Source organism: Choloepus didactylus, chromosome 8 (genome assembly GCF_015220235.1).
Source record: "Choloepus didactylus isolate mChoDid1 chromosome 8, mChoDid1.pri, whole genome shotgun sequence".
NCBI classification, from domain to species: Eukaryota; Metazoa; Chordata; class Mammalia; order Pilosa; family Megalonychidae; genus Choloepus; species Choloepus didactylus.
The window spans coordinates 75,059,447-75,074,171 of record NC_051314.1 but is presented as its reverse complement, the minus strand read 5'-3'; the positions used below and the strand labels follow the sequence as shown (position 1 = coordinate 75,074,171).

General features: G+C 53.0%; 1 protein-coding gene across 1 annotated transcript in view; it reads left to right on the top strand.

Annotated features, from left to right (window-relative positions):
* Positions 1-14,725, top strand: part of LRP1 (LDL receptor related protein 1) — an 80,932-nt gene that overhangs the window by 4,965 nt on the left and 61,242 nt on the right. Inside the window, exons 2-6 of the mRNA XM_037845189.1 lie at positions 3,733-3,855; positions 6,233-6,370; positions 8,555-8,674; positions 12,648-12,776; positions 12,897-13,160. Coding sequence (XP_037701117.1) covers positions 3,733-3,855; positions 6,233-6,370; positions 8,555-8,674; positions 12,648-12,776; positions 12,897-13,160 — 774 coding nt within the window. The remainder of the gene's footprint in view (positions 1-3,732; positions 3,856-6,232; positions 6,371-8,554; positions 8,675-12,647; positions 12,777-12,896; positions 13,161-14,725) is intronic.

Below are 14,725 nucleotides of genomic sequence, written 5' to 3'. Positions count from 1 at the left end.
GAGCTGCGGGAAGGAGCCACAGGGTAACACCCAAAATACATAAAATTAAGTGAAAAGCTCTAGGTTTGGGTCTGGGAGGCCCTCACTTCCCCACCCAATGCGTTTGAAAGTTCAGATTCCTTCAGGCTGTCTCCCACTCCCCTGGTGACCCCCAGCTCCTCTGTTCCCTTAGATGTATCTCACAGTTCCCTTTAGACAACCCTCCCACCCCCATGCACACTCGGTCTCTCTCTCCCTCTGCCCTGTCTGCTCTTGGAAAGGGTCTCCAGGGACCCCTTCATGCTTTCCCTGTCTCCTTGTCCTTGTCCTTTGGGAAGGACCCTCTGAGGCGTCCCCTGTCCTCCTCCCCCTCGCTGCCCCCTACGGGCTTGCCACTGAAGGGCCCTCTCCTCTGGAGAAGATGCCTGCAGGGCCTTGTGCTTTCCCGTCACCCTCTCTTCTCAGGCCAGGCATTCTGCAGCCCCCCTTACCTACTCCCCACGGTCCCAGGACAGGACGGAGGGTGGGAGCCAAGGCCCCAGCAAGGCAATGGGGTCTGTGTTGTGTCTGGACGCACACCCGACCCTCCACATCCTCTCCTGGCTCCCGCTTGATGGCCCCGGGGACCATGGCTGGGCCGGGCGCCTGGGTCTGGGTGGGGGGGGGCAGGGGTGTTGGCCAGAGTTAGCATGGCGGTCACATTCATCTCCAGGCAAAGCTGAGAACAGTCGGCCCTGTGTCCTGGTGTTCTCCCCGCAACCTCGCTCGCTCTCCTCCCTCTCTTCTCTCCTCCTTCCTCTCCCTCTCTCATCCCTGCTCCCTCCGTGCTTGTCCCTCTGGATGTCCTCCTACAGTCCCTCTCTGCGACCCCAGTGACAGAGTCAGTGTTCTCCCTGCTGTTTGCCTTCTTAACCTGGGCCCCTCGGCATGGCCAATGAGGAAACCTCCCACTCTCTGCGCCTCAGTCTCCCCATCTGTAAGATGGGAATTTCCAGGGTACCTACTTCACGGGGTGGGGAGGAGCTAAATGAGTTCCTGTGGACAAGGCGCTTCGGGTCAGTGTCTGGCACGAGGTGACCTCTAAGAAGTCTTAGTGCTTATCTTTGGGAAGCCCCAGCTCTGGGGGGCAGGGTTGGCGCCTGACTTTTGGGCAGTGCTGTTCCCTTGCCTAAACTGCAGGTCACAAAAGTGGGTTTTCCGGGTGCTCAGCTGAGGGGAGGGGTGTTGGCCGCTGGCTCCAGGCAGATCCCACCCCCCACCCCCACCACAGCTCCCTCCCAGCCTGGAGCCAGGCTTCCCTCGGCTGTGTAGACTGCCCCAGAGTAGGGTATTTGTTTCTTTCCTCCCCTCTCCCTGTGAAGGAAATCAAAGACAGGCCTCAGCCTCCTAACTTGAGATTCCTGGGGCTTTCTCCACCATCCCTGGCAGGAAGGGAGGAGGGAGTCCTTTCGCCTCTCTCTCCTCCATCCTGGGGTCCTGGTGCTGGCCTGGCCTTGGGAGATGTGCCACCCCCCCCGCCCGGGCCTGAGGAGTTGCTGCTGTCGGGCAAGGGGCCCTGAGCCGTCTTCTTCCTTTCACTCCCCCTCCCCTCCATCCGAGAAAGAGCACATCTGGTTTGTGAATCTCTCTCATTCCAGCTTTCTGAGTTTGCCAGCTGCTGTTTCCTCTGTCGAATTCAGGCCAAAGATGGGGGTGGGGGACAGTCAGGGGACCGAGTGAGGGCCCAAGGAGGGGGGACGGTGGCTGGGACGTGGAGTGGAGGGGAGGTCAGAGTGACCAACCAGTGACCTCAGGCCCTGGCTGCGAGACCTGCCTCAGGGACGAGGCCCAGGTGGAGGACTGAAGACATGCAGTGTTGCCTGGAGTGGCATAGGGGTCTGTTTTGGGGCTCTAAACATCCCATCTGCCTCGGAGTTCCATTCCAGCGCCCCCAGCCCCCCAGCCGGCCTCGGCTGGCCAGGGGAAGAGGATGGTTCTCCGGCATGCTAACTAGGCTGGCAGGCTGTTTCCCGGGAAGACCTCACAGCTGGCCCAGTGGGGCAATGAACTCAGCATTATCCACCTCCTCAAGGGGCCTTTATTCCCAACTCGGGGGTGGGTGGGGATTGGAGAGGGAGACTCTGTGGTGGGGAGACTGGCGGGGCCATCCTTGATGCGTTTCCTGAACTCAGCTCTCCTCCTGGCCAGGAGCCTGAGTGCCCCCCCACCTGCCGAGATGGGGTTAGGGCGGAGGGACACCTTCCAGACCCTATCTCTCTCTGCTCAGAGCTCCCACACTTTACATACACCTCTGCCCTGCATTCGAGTTAGTGCACAGCTGTCTTCCCAAGGGACTGTGAGCCCCTGAGGGGTTGGGGGGGGTCTCACCGTCCCTGGCACCCCCAGTGCCTAGTGCCGTGCCTGCACAGAGCTGCCCTTCAGTGCCTGCCAGCTGAATGGACATGGAATTAACCCAGGCCGAGGAAAAGGCCATGAGGGGCTGGGAGGCTGGGAACCCAGCGCTGAGTGGGGGTGCAGGTGGAGGGGTGCATCTTCCCATGGAGGACATGGTGACGGGGACAGGAAGCAAGCTCCTGAGGACCTCCCTGTGGGAACGGGGAGGCTGGTGGGGGGTGTTGTACTGGTCGATGCAGAGCTTGAACCAGCTGAACTGGATCTGAGTCCTGATTTTGTCACTTGCCAGGCAAGTCACCCACCCCCTCTGCAGCTCAGTTTCCTCGTCTGTGAAATGGTGGGGTTAGTAGTACTTCCTTTGTCATTTTGTGGAGGGGATTAAATAAGATAATACATGGAAAGAACTAATTTACCACAGTGTACTAAGCCCACAATAAAAGTCAGCAATTACCATTTGTAGTTTCTCCTTGGAGAATAGGGTAACAGAATGGGGCAGGAGTGGGGGGTGGGTACAGGCTGTGGAGGGAAGGTGAGGGGGGTGGGAGATGTCCTGGAAACCAGCTCCTAGAGGTCTTCCCAACTCTCCCTCTGTCTCCGCTGCTCTCCAACTCTCATCCTGAGCACTCTTTAGGTGCCTTTTACCTCCAAGGACATCTGCTGGAAGTCCTGCCTGAGATCTAAGCAGCAAGGGAGGCTGCCTTCCGCGCTGCCCCACCCTGCCCCGCCCCAGCCTTGCCCTCCTGTACCTCTGCTGATAACATCTTCAAACCACCACTGTGCAGCAACCCCCCCCACACACACAGACACAGACACAGACCCACATACCATTCCTGCCTGGGGGCCTGGTGCTTTGGGAGTGGAGACGGGCAGGATGACGGGTTCAAGGGACAAGGAGTGTCCCAGGGGGCAGGGGATCAGATTGGTTAGAGAAGACCTGCTCTGGGCTTCTAATGGGAGGGAGAGGAAGATACAGAGAGAACATATCAGAAGCCTCAGTGTGCCCCCACACACACACATACCCGTTACTGTATATCTGGCCAGAGTGACCGAGAACACCCAGAGCTCTGCGAGTGTGTCTGTGATGGGGGTGGTTCAGTCGGACTCTTTTTCTTGTCCAATGCCACCTTCCTCCCCCAACTTTCTGACTCTGGAGGGCAGTAAAATGTGTTCCCTGGAGCCCCCTCTCACCCGACAGTGTTGTAGGCACCTCCACGCCACCCCTGCCAAGTCACATAGACCAGCCCAGGGTCTGGCCCAGATCAAGACTCATGCTGAGGAGAGAGGGCAAGCCCAGGGGAATGTTGGAGTTGGCCTCCTTCCTTCATTTTACACCCGCTCCCTTTTCTTTCCTTGCCTCAGCCCCCAAGACTTGCAGCCCCAAGCAGTTTGCCTGCAGAGACCAGATCACCTGTATATCGAAGGGCTGGCGGTGTGACGGCGAGAGGGACTGCCCGGACGGATCAGATGAGGCCCCAGAGATATGTAAGTGCCTCTCCTGGATCCCTTCCTCCAAACTCCCGACTTATCCCTTTTCCTTTGGCCTCAGGCAGCTGTTTGGAACAAGGACTGCTGATTTCTAGCCCGGTATGGACCTTGCTCTGTGATTGTGTTTGTCCCTGACAAGACTGAAACTATCCTCTCTCCCTCTTCAAAGTGCCCGCCATGTGCCTGGAGGGCTCGGAGACGGCCAGTCGTGTTCCTCCCTTGGCCACTGCCCTCCCAAGCCTGCCAGAGACGGTGTTCTCCGGGCTGACGTCTTTACTAGAAGGAGGTGGCCCAGCATCCCTTCCTCTCCAGATCTCTTCCTCCCACATCTCAGCCTCCCTGACCCTTGTCGAGTGCCCCCAGGTTTTGCCAGATCCCGTTCCCGTCCTCAGGATCCCGGGCCAAAGGCCACACTCTTACTCAGCCTCTGTACCAGAAGCCCCACCCCTGTGCTCACAGTTTCCCGCCACCCCCGCCTTCCCCTGCCCCCCAGTAAGTGGTGTAATCAGAGGCAGCTGTTTAAACTGGGAGAAAGGTCCCCACCCAGCTTTTACCCTGCCAGTGGGGAGGTGGAGGACTTGCTGGCGGGACCCCAGAGTGCTGGGTCTCCATCTCCACCTTCAGCCTCTCCCCTGCTGGGCTAATCTGGCCAGGGTCTAGGCAGCCCCTCCATTCCTAGGTGTCATAGGCGACTGTTCTCCTTCCTGGGCTTTATCCCGCTCTGCGCACCCCCTGCCCTCTCCCCACACCCCCACCCATAATTATCAGAGGTAATTTTAGGGCTGGAAGGGGAGCCACCAGTTCTCCCTCTCTCACCCCCACACCCTGCCCCGGAGGGGTAGAGGCCAGGGATATTCTGCGAGTGTGTCTGTGGCGGGGGTGGTTCAGTCTGGACTCTCTTCTTGTCCGATGCCACCATCCTCCCCCACCTTTCTGGCTCTGATGTTTGGGTGTTAGGGGCTGCATCTGGCTCTTTTTGTCCATTCTTCCTTTAGCTTGATGCAAATCCCACTTTATACACGTCCCCACACTGTTCACATCAGACACACTCCTGGACCCATCACACCCACACACAGGCCCACCCAGGCAGTGACACTCCCGCATCCACACACGCACACAAATGCTGACGCCCACACGTGTGCACTGTCAGAGAACACAGAGTCAGCACTCTCAAACATGGATGCAGAGCTCAGACACACACGCGGCCACAGAAACACACCCAAGCCCAGGCTCACTCACCCAAGGACATGGAGACTCACATACCCACCCCCTGGAACACCCTCACACGTAGGACAGGCGCCTGCACTGCTGCACAGTGACACGCCCCGCCCCTGCTGGGACTCCTGCCCAGTCTCACCTGTAGATGTCCTCGCACACACACCCTCTCTCGCTCACATGCCCTGTCCAGGCTTGGGAGCAGCCAGCAGGCTCAGCTGGTACCCTAGCCCACAAGGCCTCCTTGGGATTCCCCACGGAACTCTATCCCGTCCCTCACCCTCCACCAAGCCCACCCTCCTGGGCAACAAAGGAAGTACCATAGATTTCACCAGTTCACCACAATCTTTGATGCTTCCCAAATCCTTCCATCAGACCGACTGCTTTGGGGTTGGAAGTCTACAATAGTACTGCCCGATAGAAATATAATGCAAGCCATATAGGTAATTTAGCATTTTTTCTAGAAGCCACATTTAAAAAAGGTAAAAGGAAACAGGTGAAATTAATTTCAATAATAAATTTTATTTAACCCACCCAATGTATCCAAAATATCTTTTCAGCTTATCTTCCATATAAACATTATTACTGAGATCTTTTGCATTCTTTGTATTGTCCTAGGTCTTTGAATTCTGGTGTGTATTTTGTATTTACACTTTGAACCAGCCACGTTTCAAGTGCTCAGTAGTTACATGTGGCTGTTGGCCACGTGTCAGATAGCAGGGTTCTGGAAGAATGGGCCCAGCTCTCAACCCCAGGTTCTGGGACCCAGGGAGATATGGGAAGGAGGTATTTTTCATCACTTGAGCTTCTCTGCTTGTCTCAGCTCATCAAAACCCTGCACCTCGAACTTCTGCCTGTTTCTTGAGCATAGAATGCTGAGGCATTGAGGCCCATGAGCATGAAGCATTTGGAGAGTTGAGTCTTTGCTGAAGGCCTAGTGTCCCCCTCTACCTGGCCACCACCAGTGGGAGTGGTTTAGAAGAGCTCTAGGTGGAGGAGTCTACCCAGCCCCTGAGGCCTCCTAAGATCTAGGGAATACCTGTGTCTGAAACCCCAGCCTCAGTTGATCCCCACCCCCAATAGCCTTGCTCGGTGGGCAGCTGGCCAGATGACCCCTAATAGCCAGTGGGTGCATCGTGACCCTTCCATCTGCCCCCAGGTCCACAGAGCAAGATCCAGCGATGTCAGCCCAATGAGTACAATTGCCTGGGCACCGAGCTCTGCGTTCCCATGTCCCGCCTCTGCAATGGGGTCCAGGACTGCATGGATGGCTCGGACGAGGGGCCCCACTGCCGAGGTAAGGGCTCGCCCCACACTCTCCTGTCCCAGCCCAGCCTCACCAATGGGAGAGTGTTCTCAGCTGGCCACCTGTTGGGTTTGGAGGCCCCACATCTAAGGATTGTCCTCTCACCTTCTTTTGGGATGAGACTTTGTCTTGCTCCCTGCACAGATTTACCAGCAAACAGCAGCCAAAACTGGGGGACTCCTTGGGCTTGGAGCATGGTGGGACAGCCCCGTGGACCTCCCACAGTGACAGGCCCCAGCCTGGACACTCCCACAAATGCAGGTCCCCTTGGACAAGTCACTGCCCCTCTCCAGGTTGTCCATCTATAAAATGAGAGTTTTGAATGTCGTCAGTGTTTTCATACCCCCCCCCCTTTTTTTTTTAAATAGATCCTTTCTTCCAGTGGTTATTTTACATGAGAGAAGAGCAGAGCTCCCAGGATTGAAGCTGGGGTTGGGGCGTCTAGAGCCGTGTTCACCTGGCCTCCCTGTCAGTGCCCCCTAAGGCACCCCCCAGGAACTGCAGATCTTGAGGCACCCTAAAAGCTGCTTTGGTCCCTCTGTCTCTGACAGTCTGGGATCCAGGCGGTGCTTTCTGGTGCCTCAGAAAACTTAGAAAAGTCACCCGGGCTGAGGTGGGGACATTAGGACATTAAGTCAGACTTCCTTCCCACCTGTAGTTCAGGTCCCCAACTCTGTCATCCTTGCCCAGTTGGTCCCTGGGGGCCAGGGAGAGTCAGGGTCACCGTGGGAGCAATTAGGGGGCAGCCACCTATGGGCGGAGCAGCAGAGCCTCAGGCCCGCATGGCAGAGGATGGAGCTGTGGCTGCAGATGGAGCAGGAGGGCCAGCTTTGCCTTCGTGAGGCCCCAGCAGGCCCCTGGGGGTGGGGCAGTCTTCCCAGGCTGTGGGGGTGGTGTCCTCTTGCCTGTGCGCATGTCAGAAAACATCTGCCTGTGGAAGGAGACACATCTGGATCCTGTTCACTCAGGACAGGGGGTGTGGAGCAAGGAAGTTTGTGGAAGATTTTCTTCCTTCCCTTTGGTTTATTTTGCATGTTTTGGTCCCGGGCTCTTGGGATGGGTTGCAGAGTGTGGGCCCAGGGGCTGACTTCAATTACCATGCACACCCCATCTTACTGGATGGCACATGTTAAAATAGCTTCCTTTTGAATACCTTTTCAGTTTCAAAATCAACAAAGAAGCTCAAAAACTTACTGTTTGAACTTCCTTCTCTGATATTACAGATTTGGGCCTCATCCCCACTCCCTCACCCCCCCCCCCCATATCCAGAAGAGAAACTCCTTTCTAGGTTTTCCAGAATAAACATTTTTTTTCCCTTTGTGGAGGAGGGCTGGGCAGGCAGCACATTTGGGCTCTCAGATAGAAGTGGGGAGCAGAAAGAATAACTGGGAACCAGGCCCCCCATCCCAACCCCTCCTGACAGGCTTAGTGCCTCCCAACGCCTTAGCATCTTGGTCAACTCTCTCTCCTAGGTGGCAGCGGGGGCGTGAGGCAGCTGGACAAAGGGGTCTTTGTGGCCAGGCCGCCTGGCCCCACGCAAGGGCCGTTAATTGGGTCGCTGGTCTGGGGGGGCAGCTGCTCTCCTACCTCTCCCCCCTCCTGTCTCATTCCCTTCTGTCTCCCCTGTGGAAGTGGGTCAATGGCAGGAGAAAGATTAGAGAAGGATCCCGGGGGAAAGTGTTCAGCTCCTCCTCCACCTCCTCCACCTGGGCCTCTCTCTGACGGCCCTGGGGCTCTGCGGGTGGGATTGGAGGGGTCCTTCCAGAACAGAGCTGGGATTCTGCAGGGACCACTCTGCACCCTCAGCCCTCAAGCCCACGTGGCAATCCCCAGGCAGTGCAGATGAGACGAAGCCTACGAAAGGGTTGAGACTCACTGTCCCCCACTCCCTCTTGACTAGAACCCCTCCCCATGGGGACAGAGGACGTCCAGGGCACCCAGAGCAGGGAGATATGAGTTCTCAGCCCAGCTCCACGTAACTGGCTGTGTGACCTTGGGCCTGTCTTATGCCCATGCTGTGCCTCAGTTTCCTCACTTCCCAAGCCCCCTCCCACCTGTGACATTGCAACTCTCTGAAGTGGTTTCTGAGAGGTTGATGGGAGCCAGGGGAAGGGTCTGGGCTGGGTGTGGATGCCAGGTCTGGGGGCCTGAATGTGTGTCTCCCACCCCCCACAGAGCTCCGAGGCAACTGCTCTCGGCTGGGCTGCCAGCACCACTGTGTCCCTTCCCTCAGCGGGCCCACCTGCTACTGCAACCACAGCTTTCAGCTGCAGGCAGACGGCAAGAGCTGTAAAGGTATGCCATTCATGTGCCATGGGCATGGGTCGGGGGGGGGGTGCTGGGCAAGACCAGGGGGCCTGGCCGAGGTGGTAGAGAAGGTGATGGAAGTTGCAAGAGGTGGGGGTGGGGGTGACTCAGCCCTCAGCATGGGCTTCCACCTGATGTTTAAAAATTCATCTCAAAACTAAAGGTCATATGTGAATTTTCTTGTCATAAAAAAATTAAAACATTGCAGATAAAATCAAAGTTGGCAAATCCTCTTCAATTCTGGTCTCTTTTCATCTCGCTGGAGGTGAGCTCTGCTATCAGTTTACTCTCACTGTTTCCAGGCCTTTTTTGTGTGTTGGTATACATGTACTCATGGGAAATCTAATCAGAAGCATTGTTTATGTGTGTGTGCTCTTTTTTACATAAATGGTATCATACTCTACAGTATCAGTATGTTCTAGAGATCTTTCCATGTTACTATATAGACATCTACCTCATTCTTTTAAAAACCGCTGTGATGTATGACAATTTACTTAGCCATCCCCTTATGGATGAATAAGATGTTCCCAATTGTTCTCTGTTACAAGCAATGCAAACTTTTCTGTTGTAAATTTGCCTCCCTTGGGTCTTTGCACAAGTGCCACCTTCTCAGGGGGGTTGTGCCACCCCCACCCCCTGCACTCTCTATCCCTTTTCTCTACTTAATTTTTTCCTATAGTGCCAGGCACCTTCCATGCACTGATACTCATAGCATATTAATTTACCTTTTTGTTTCATTTATTATTGAAATAACAATATTTCATGTATTATCAGAATCTAAGTTTCATGAGTGCAAGGATTTGGGTCTGTTTTTTATAACTTTTTATTTATTTTGAATACTTTCAAACTTGCAGGACATTTACAAAAATAACACAAATCCCGTATTGAAAACTCTCTCATACCCATACCCTTCACCCCAAGATACCCAGATCCTCCAATTTTAACATTTTGCCACATTTGCTGTATCATTCTAGCCATCTAGCCATCATTCTATCAATCCATCTACTCGTCTATCTGGGTATCTCTCTGTCTATCTACTTATCAATCCATTTTCTGAACACTGAGTGTAGGTTGCATACATTATACTCCTTGAACATTTAATACTGCCACGTACATATCCTAAGAACAAGGATATTCACTTATGTATCCACGTTAAGTGCAGTTATCTAGTTCAAGAACTTTAACATTGATGTAAAGTGTATGGTCTGTATTCCATTTTTTTGTTTGTTTGTTTTTATCTAATAATGTCCTTTGGAGCCTTCTCTCCTCCCTAGTTAGATCCTGTCTAGGATCATGTATTGCCTCTAGTTGTCATTATCTCTTTAGCTGCTCTTTTTTTTTTAAATTGTGGGAACATATATAGAACATAAACTTTCCCATCTCAACCACTGCCAAGCAGACCAGTGGGATTAAACACATTCACAATATTGCATGCCCTCAGCACCTTCCATTACTTCCATCTCCCCAGACAGAAACCCTACAGCCATTGTGCATCAACTCCTCATTCCCCCTGCTCACACTGTCCCTGGCAACCTGTACTCTAACTTCTATCTCTATGAGCTTGCATATTCTCTGATATTTTCCTTGTAGTTACCATGGAGCTTGAATTTAACATCCTAAATCTCTAACAGTCTTATTTGCTTTGATACCAACTTCAGTAGTATACACAAACTATGTTCCTATACTCTTCTGTCCCCCACCTTTATGTATTTCTTGTCACAGATTACATGTTTCTACATATGAGTCCAAAACCACTGATTCATCATTACATTTTCTGCATTTGCCTTTTAGATCCTGTAGGAAGTAAAAAGTGGAGTTACAAACTAAAAATACAATTGTACTGGCATTTATATTTACCCCAGTCATTACCCTTTCCGGAAATCTTTATTTCTTCATGTGGTTTTAATCCATTGTCTATTGTCCTTTCCTTTCCATCTGCAGAACTGTCTTTAGTGTCTCTTGTAGGGCCAGTCAAGTGGTGATGAACTCCCTCAGCTTTTGTTTATTTGGGAATGTCTTAATCTCTCCCTCATTTTTCAAAGACAGTTTTTCCAGATATAGAACTCTTAGTTGGCAGATTTTTGCTTTCAGCACTTTAAATATGTCATCTCACTGTCTTCTTGCCTCCATGGTTTCCGATGAGAAATCAGTGCTTAATCTTACTGAGACTCTCTTGTACGTGACATGCTGCTTCTCTCTTCTGGCTTTCAAAATTCTGTCTTTATTTATGGCAGTCAACAATTTGATTATAATATGCTGCAGCTTGGTTCTATTTGTTTTTATCCTGTTTGGAGTTCATGGAACATCTTGGATGTGTATATTCTTGTCTTTCATTAAATTTGGGAAGTTGTCAGCCATTATTTCTTTGAATATTCTTTTTGCCCCTTTCTTTCTTTCCTTTCCTTCTGAGATTCCCACAATGTGTATGTTGGTACACTTGATGGTGCCCCATAAATTCCTAAGACTCTGTTTGCTTTTCTTCATTCTTTCTTCCTTCTGCTTCTCATACTGTTTGATTTCAATTGTCTTATCTTCAAGTTCACTAATTCTTTCTTCTTCCAGCTCCAATCTGCTGTTGAACCCCTTTAGGGAATTTCAAATTTCTTTTACTGTGGTCTTCAGCTCCATTTGGTTACTTTTCATAATTTCCATCTCTCTATTGACATTCTCTTTGTGTTCATCTATCATTTTCCTGATTTCCTTTAGTTCTTTGTCCATGTTTTCCTTTAGCTCTTTGAGCATAATTAGTACCATTTTTTAAAAGTCTTTGTCTGATATGTCCCAGATCTGGTCCTCTTTATTGATGGTTTCTAATGCTTGAATCTTCCTCTGTACCTGGGCCATCATGTCCTGTTTCTTTGAATGTTTTGTAAACTTTTGTTGAAACCTGGTCATTTTGGTATTTTTAATGTGTACCATTGGAATTTAGACTCTGAGGAGGTGTTCCTTAAGTTTGTATACATTAGTGTTATGCAGAGCTTTCCTTGAATGCCAGGAGCTAACAATAGCAGCAACAAAAACATAGAAAACACCTTTCCCATCTTTACATGTTGACCAGTGTGCATGCTCTCCTTTAGGGCTTAGCCATACGATGAGTTTAGAGAATAGCTCCGGACCAAAGCACTGGGGCCTCCCTGATCCTTTCTGCACATGCACGTGTGGCTCTAGGAATTTCCCCATTTACACAGATACAAATGTCACCTCTCCCATAGGAAATAGTTTCCTCATGGTCCTGGGCACTGTACTGTATGTCCTACAGCCAGCAATCCTTGCCCCAGGCAGTACGACTTGACAGCGTTCTGTTGGAGAGTTCTGGGAGCCACTTTCTATATGCAGGGCAAATTCTGGGGCAGCGAGTCCCTCAGGCCCCAACCAGACATACATGTCCCAGTATGTGCACAAGGATTACTCCGCTCCCTCCAGAACTGGGCCAGTGTTCTGCACTGGGAGTGCCACCTGGCTTCAGCAGAGCTGGTGAGGGTTGGGGGGTGGGCCAGCCAGGGCTGCAGGAGAGCCTACCACTTTTAAGTAGCCTTTTTTTATTTGATCCTTGCCCTGTTACTGCAGTTCTTTAACTGTTTTCTGGAGCTTTGAGAAAGATGTTTTTGCCAGTTCTTGCTGGTTGTTCAAAGCTTCTGTGGCAGGACTAAGCCCTAAAGCATCTCTTGGGTCTGTTTTATTCATGGATGTATCCCCAGAGCCTAGAACAGTATGTCCAGCACAGAAATCTTTACCAAATGAATGAATGGATGTGCACATGTGCGGATGTTTCTCCAGGGTAGGTACCAGGAATGGACTTGCTGGGTCATAAGATTCACACATTTCAAGTTTTAATAGACTCTGCTAAATTGTCTCCAAAGCAGCTGTAAGGATGGACACACCCACCAGTGGTGTGTGAAGGCACCCACTTCCCTTCTCTCCTTGCTCTGGAAGTAACCAAGCTCTTGCCTTATTCCTGCAGACTTTGATGAGTGCTCGGTGTACGGTACCTGCAGCCAGCTGTGCACCAACACGGATGGCTCCTTCACATGTGGCTGCGTCGAAGGATATCTGCTGCAGCCAGACAACCGCTCCTGCAAGGCCAAGAATGGTGAGTGGGGTCACCTGCAGCCACGGCCCTAGGCGCCCTCAGTGCCGTTCCCTGGTGGGCAGTGGCCTGAGAGGTCCCAGGGCTCTTGGCTGCATTGACCCTCCTCTCCCCTGTCCCCAGAGCCCGTGGACCGACCCCCTGTGCTACTCATCGCCAACTCCCAGAACATCCTGGCTACATACCTGAGCGGGGCCCAGGTGTCTACCATCACACCCACCAGCACGCGGCAGACCACGGCCATGGACTTCAGCTATGCCAACGAGACAGTGTGCTGGGTGCACGTTGGGGACAATGCTGCCCAGACACAGCTCAAGTGCGCCCGCATGCCTGGCCTGAAGGGCTTTGTGGATGAGCACACCATCAACATCTCCCTCAGCTTGCACCGTGAGTCTCCTGCTCCCAGCTAGGGTGGGGAGGGCGGGGAGCCTGGGCAGGATGGGTCCTGCTGTGGCAGAAGCTGGGAAGGGCCTTAGAGGATGGCCCTGAGTGGGGCAGGACCAGGAGATTAGACAGGATGGCTTCTGTCTGGGGCAGAGGCAGAGGCTCGATAGGACAATCCCTCTCTGGGGCAGGAGCCTAAACTGACTAAGGCCGCGGCAGGGGGGCTGGACACGACGATGCCTGTTTGGGGCCCCTCTCTTGGAGACAAGTGTCTGGATGGCTTCTGCCTTTCTGACCCAGGCTGCAGAAGGACGTGGAGGAGAAATGAGGGAACAATGAATGACCAGTGTGTGGAGACCAGGGATTCTTCCATTTCGTGGAGGCAGAGAGAGGAGTGATGGTTTGAGTGCCTAGGGGCTTTCCCGTGCAGTGGGAGCCAGGGCAAGAATAAGAAGGGGATTGGAGCCTTGGGGAGCCCCGTTCCGCTGTGACCGAGGGCAAAGGAGCCAGGGCCTGGCTGGGCCCAGCATCTCCCTCGGGGGCATCTCCTGCTGCAGGGGCTGTGGGGTTTCTGCTTTGTGGCAGTGAATGAGACCAGGGGAGGAGCCTGGAGGGCTGGGGCCACATGAACTTTGAGCTCTCCTTTGCTGTTTTAGGGGTGGAAAAGGGATGTTCCAGGGGATGGGGCGGGAGCCCTGCCAGGCATAGATCCGCTGCCTGGAATGGCCCTTCTCATCTCAACTGCTGGAACACAAACAAACAGAAAACCCAACAGCTTTAAAATCAGCATCTGGTGTCATCACATTTCCACCGAATTTGGAATGAGGGCAAGAATCTGTGGCCTGTGGCTGATCAGACCCTTGGGGGAGGGTAACTGGCTCAGTGACCTTGAGCCAACCAGAAGTTCCTGTCTCTGCCTTGGTTTCCAAATCTGCAGAATAGGTGTGAGCTTGTCTGTCCAGATCAGATAAATGGAAGTGGAAATGGAAGCCAGGACGACACCCACAGGAGGTTTAGGATGGCGAGGTGGGAGGGACCTTGGGGCTCTCTAAAAGATCTATGACTCTCTTCATTCAGTCCCAGCGGGTGATTCCCCACCAAAGACTAAGACCCCAGCAAGGGGGGGGGGGGCTCCAGGAGGGCCCCAGAACAGGGGTGCTCTGAGAGCCCTCATTCCCTGGGGCCTGTTCATACTGTCTATGCCTCGGCCTCCGGGTCCTGCAGAGCATGCTCGATGATGCCCAAGCTCATCTGTGATCAGACATATGCCCTCCTTGGGTGTTGGGCTGGGGGCTGCCAAGCCTGGTTGGCTGAGCCCTTGAGGAGGTGGCAGGTAGGGTGGGATTGGGGCAAGACCCCATGAGGCAGCTGTCCTCCCCTGCTCCCATCCACTGTCCCACCCAACAGGCCTGTCTGGGAAAACAGCTCTGACGGTTGCCTCCCTGGTCTGGCCTTAGGGCCCAGTGGCGGGCTCACAGGGAGAGGGCTAGGGGATGCCATGATGGGAAGCTCCTCAGCTTCTGCTCTGGCCTGGACCCCTCTCCTGCCTTTCTTCCCAGGAGAAGCAG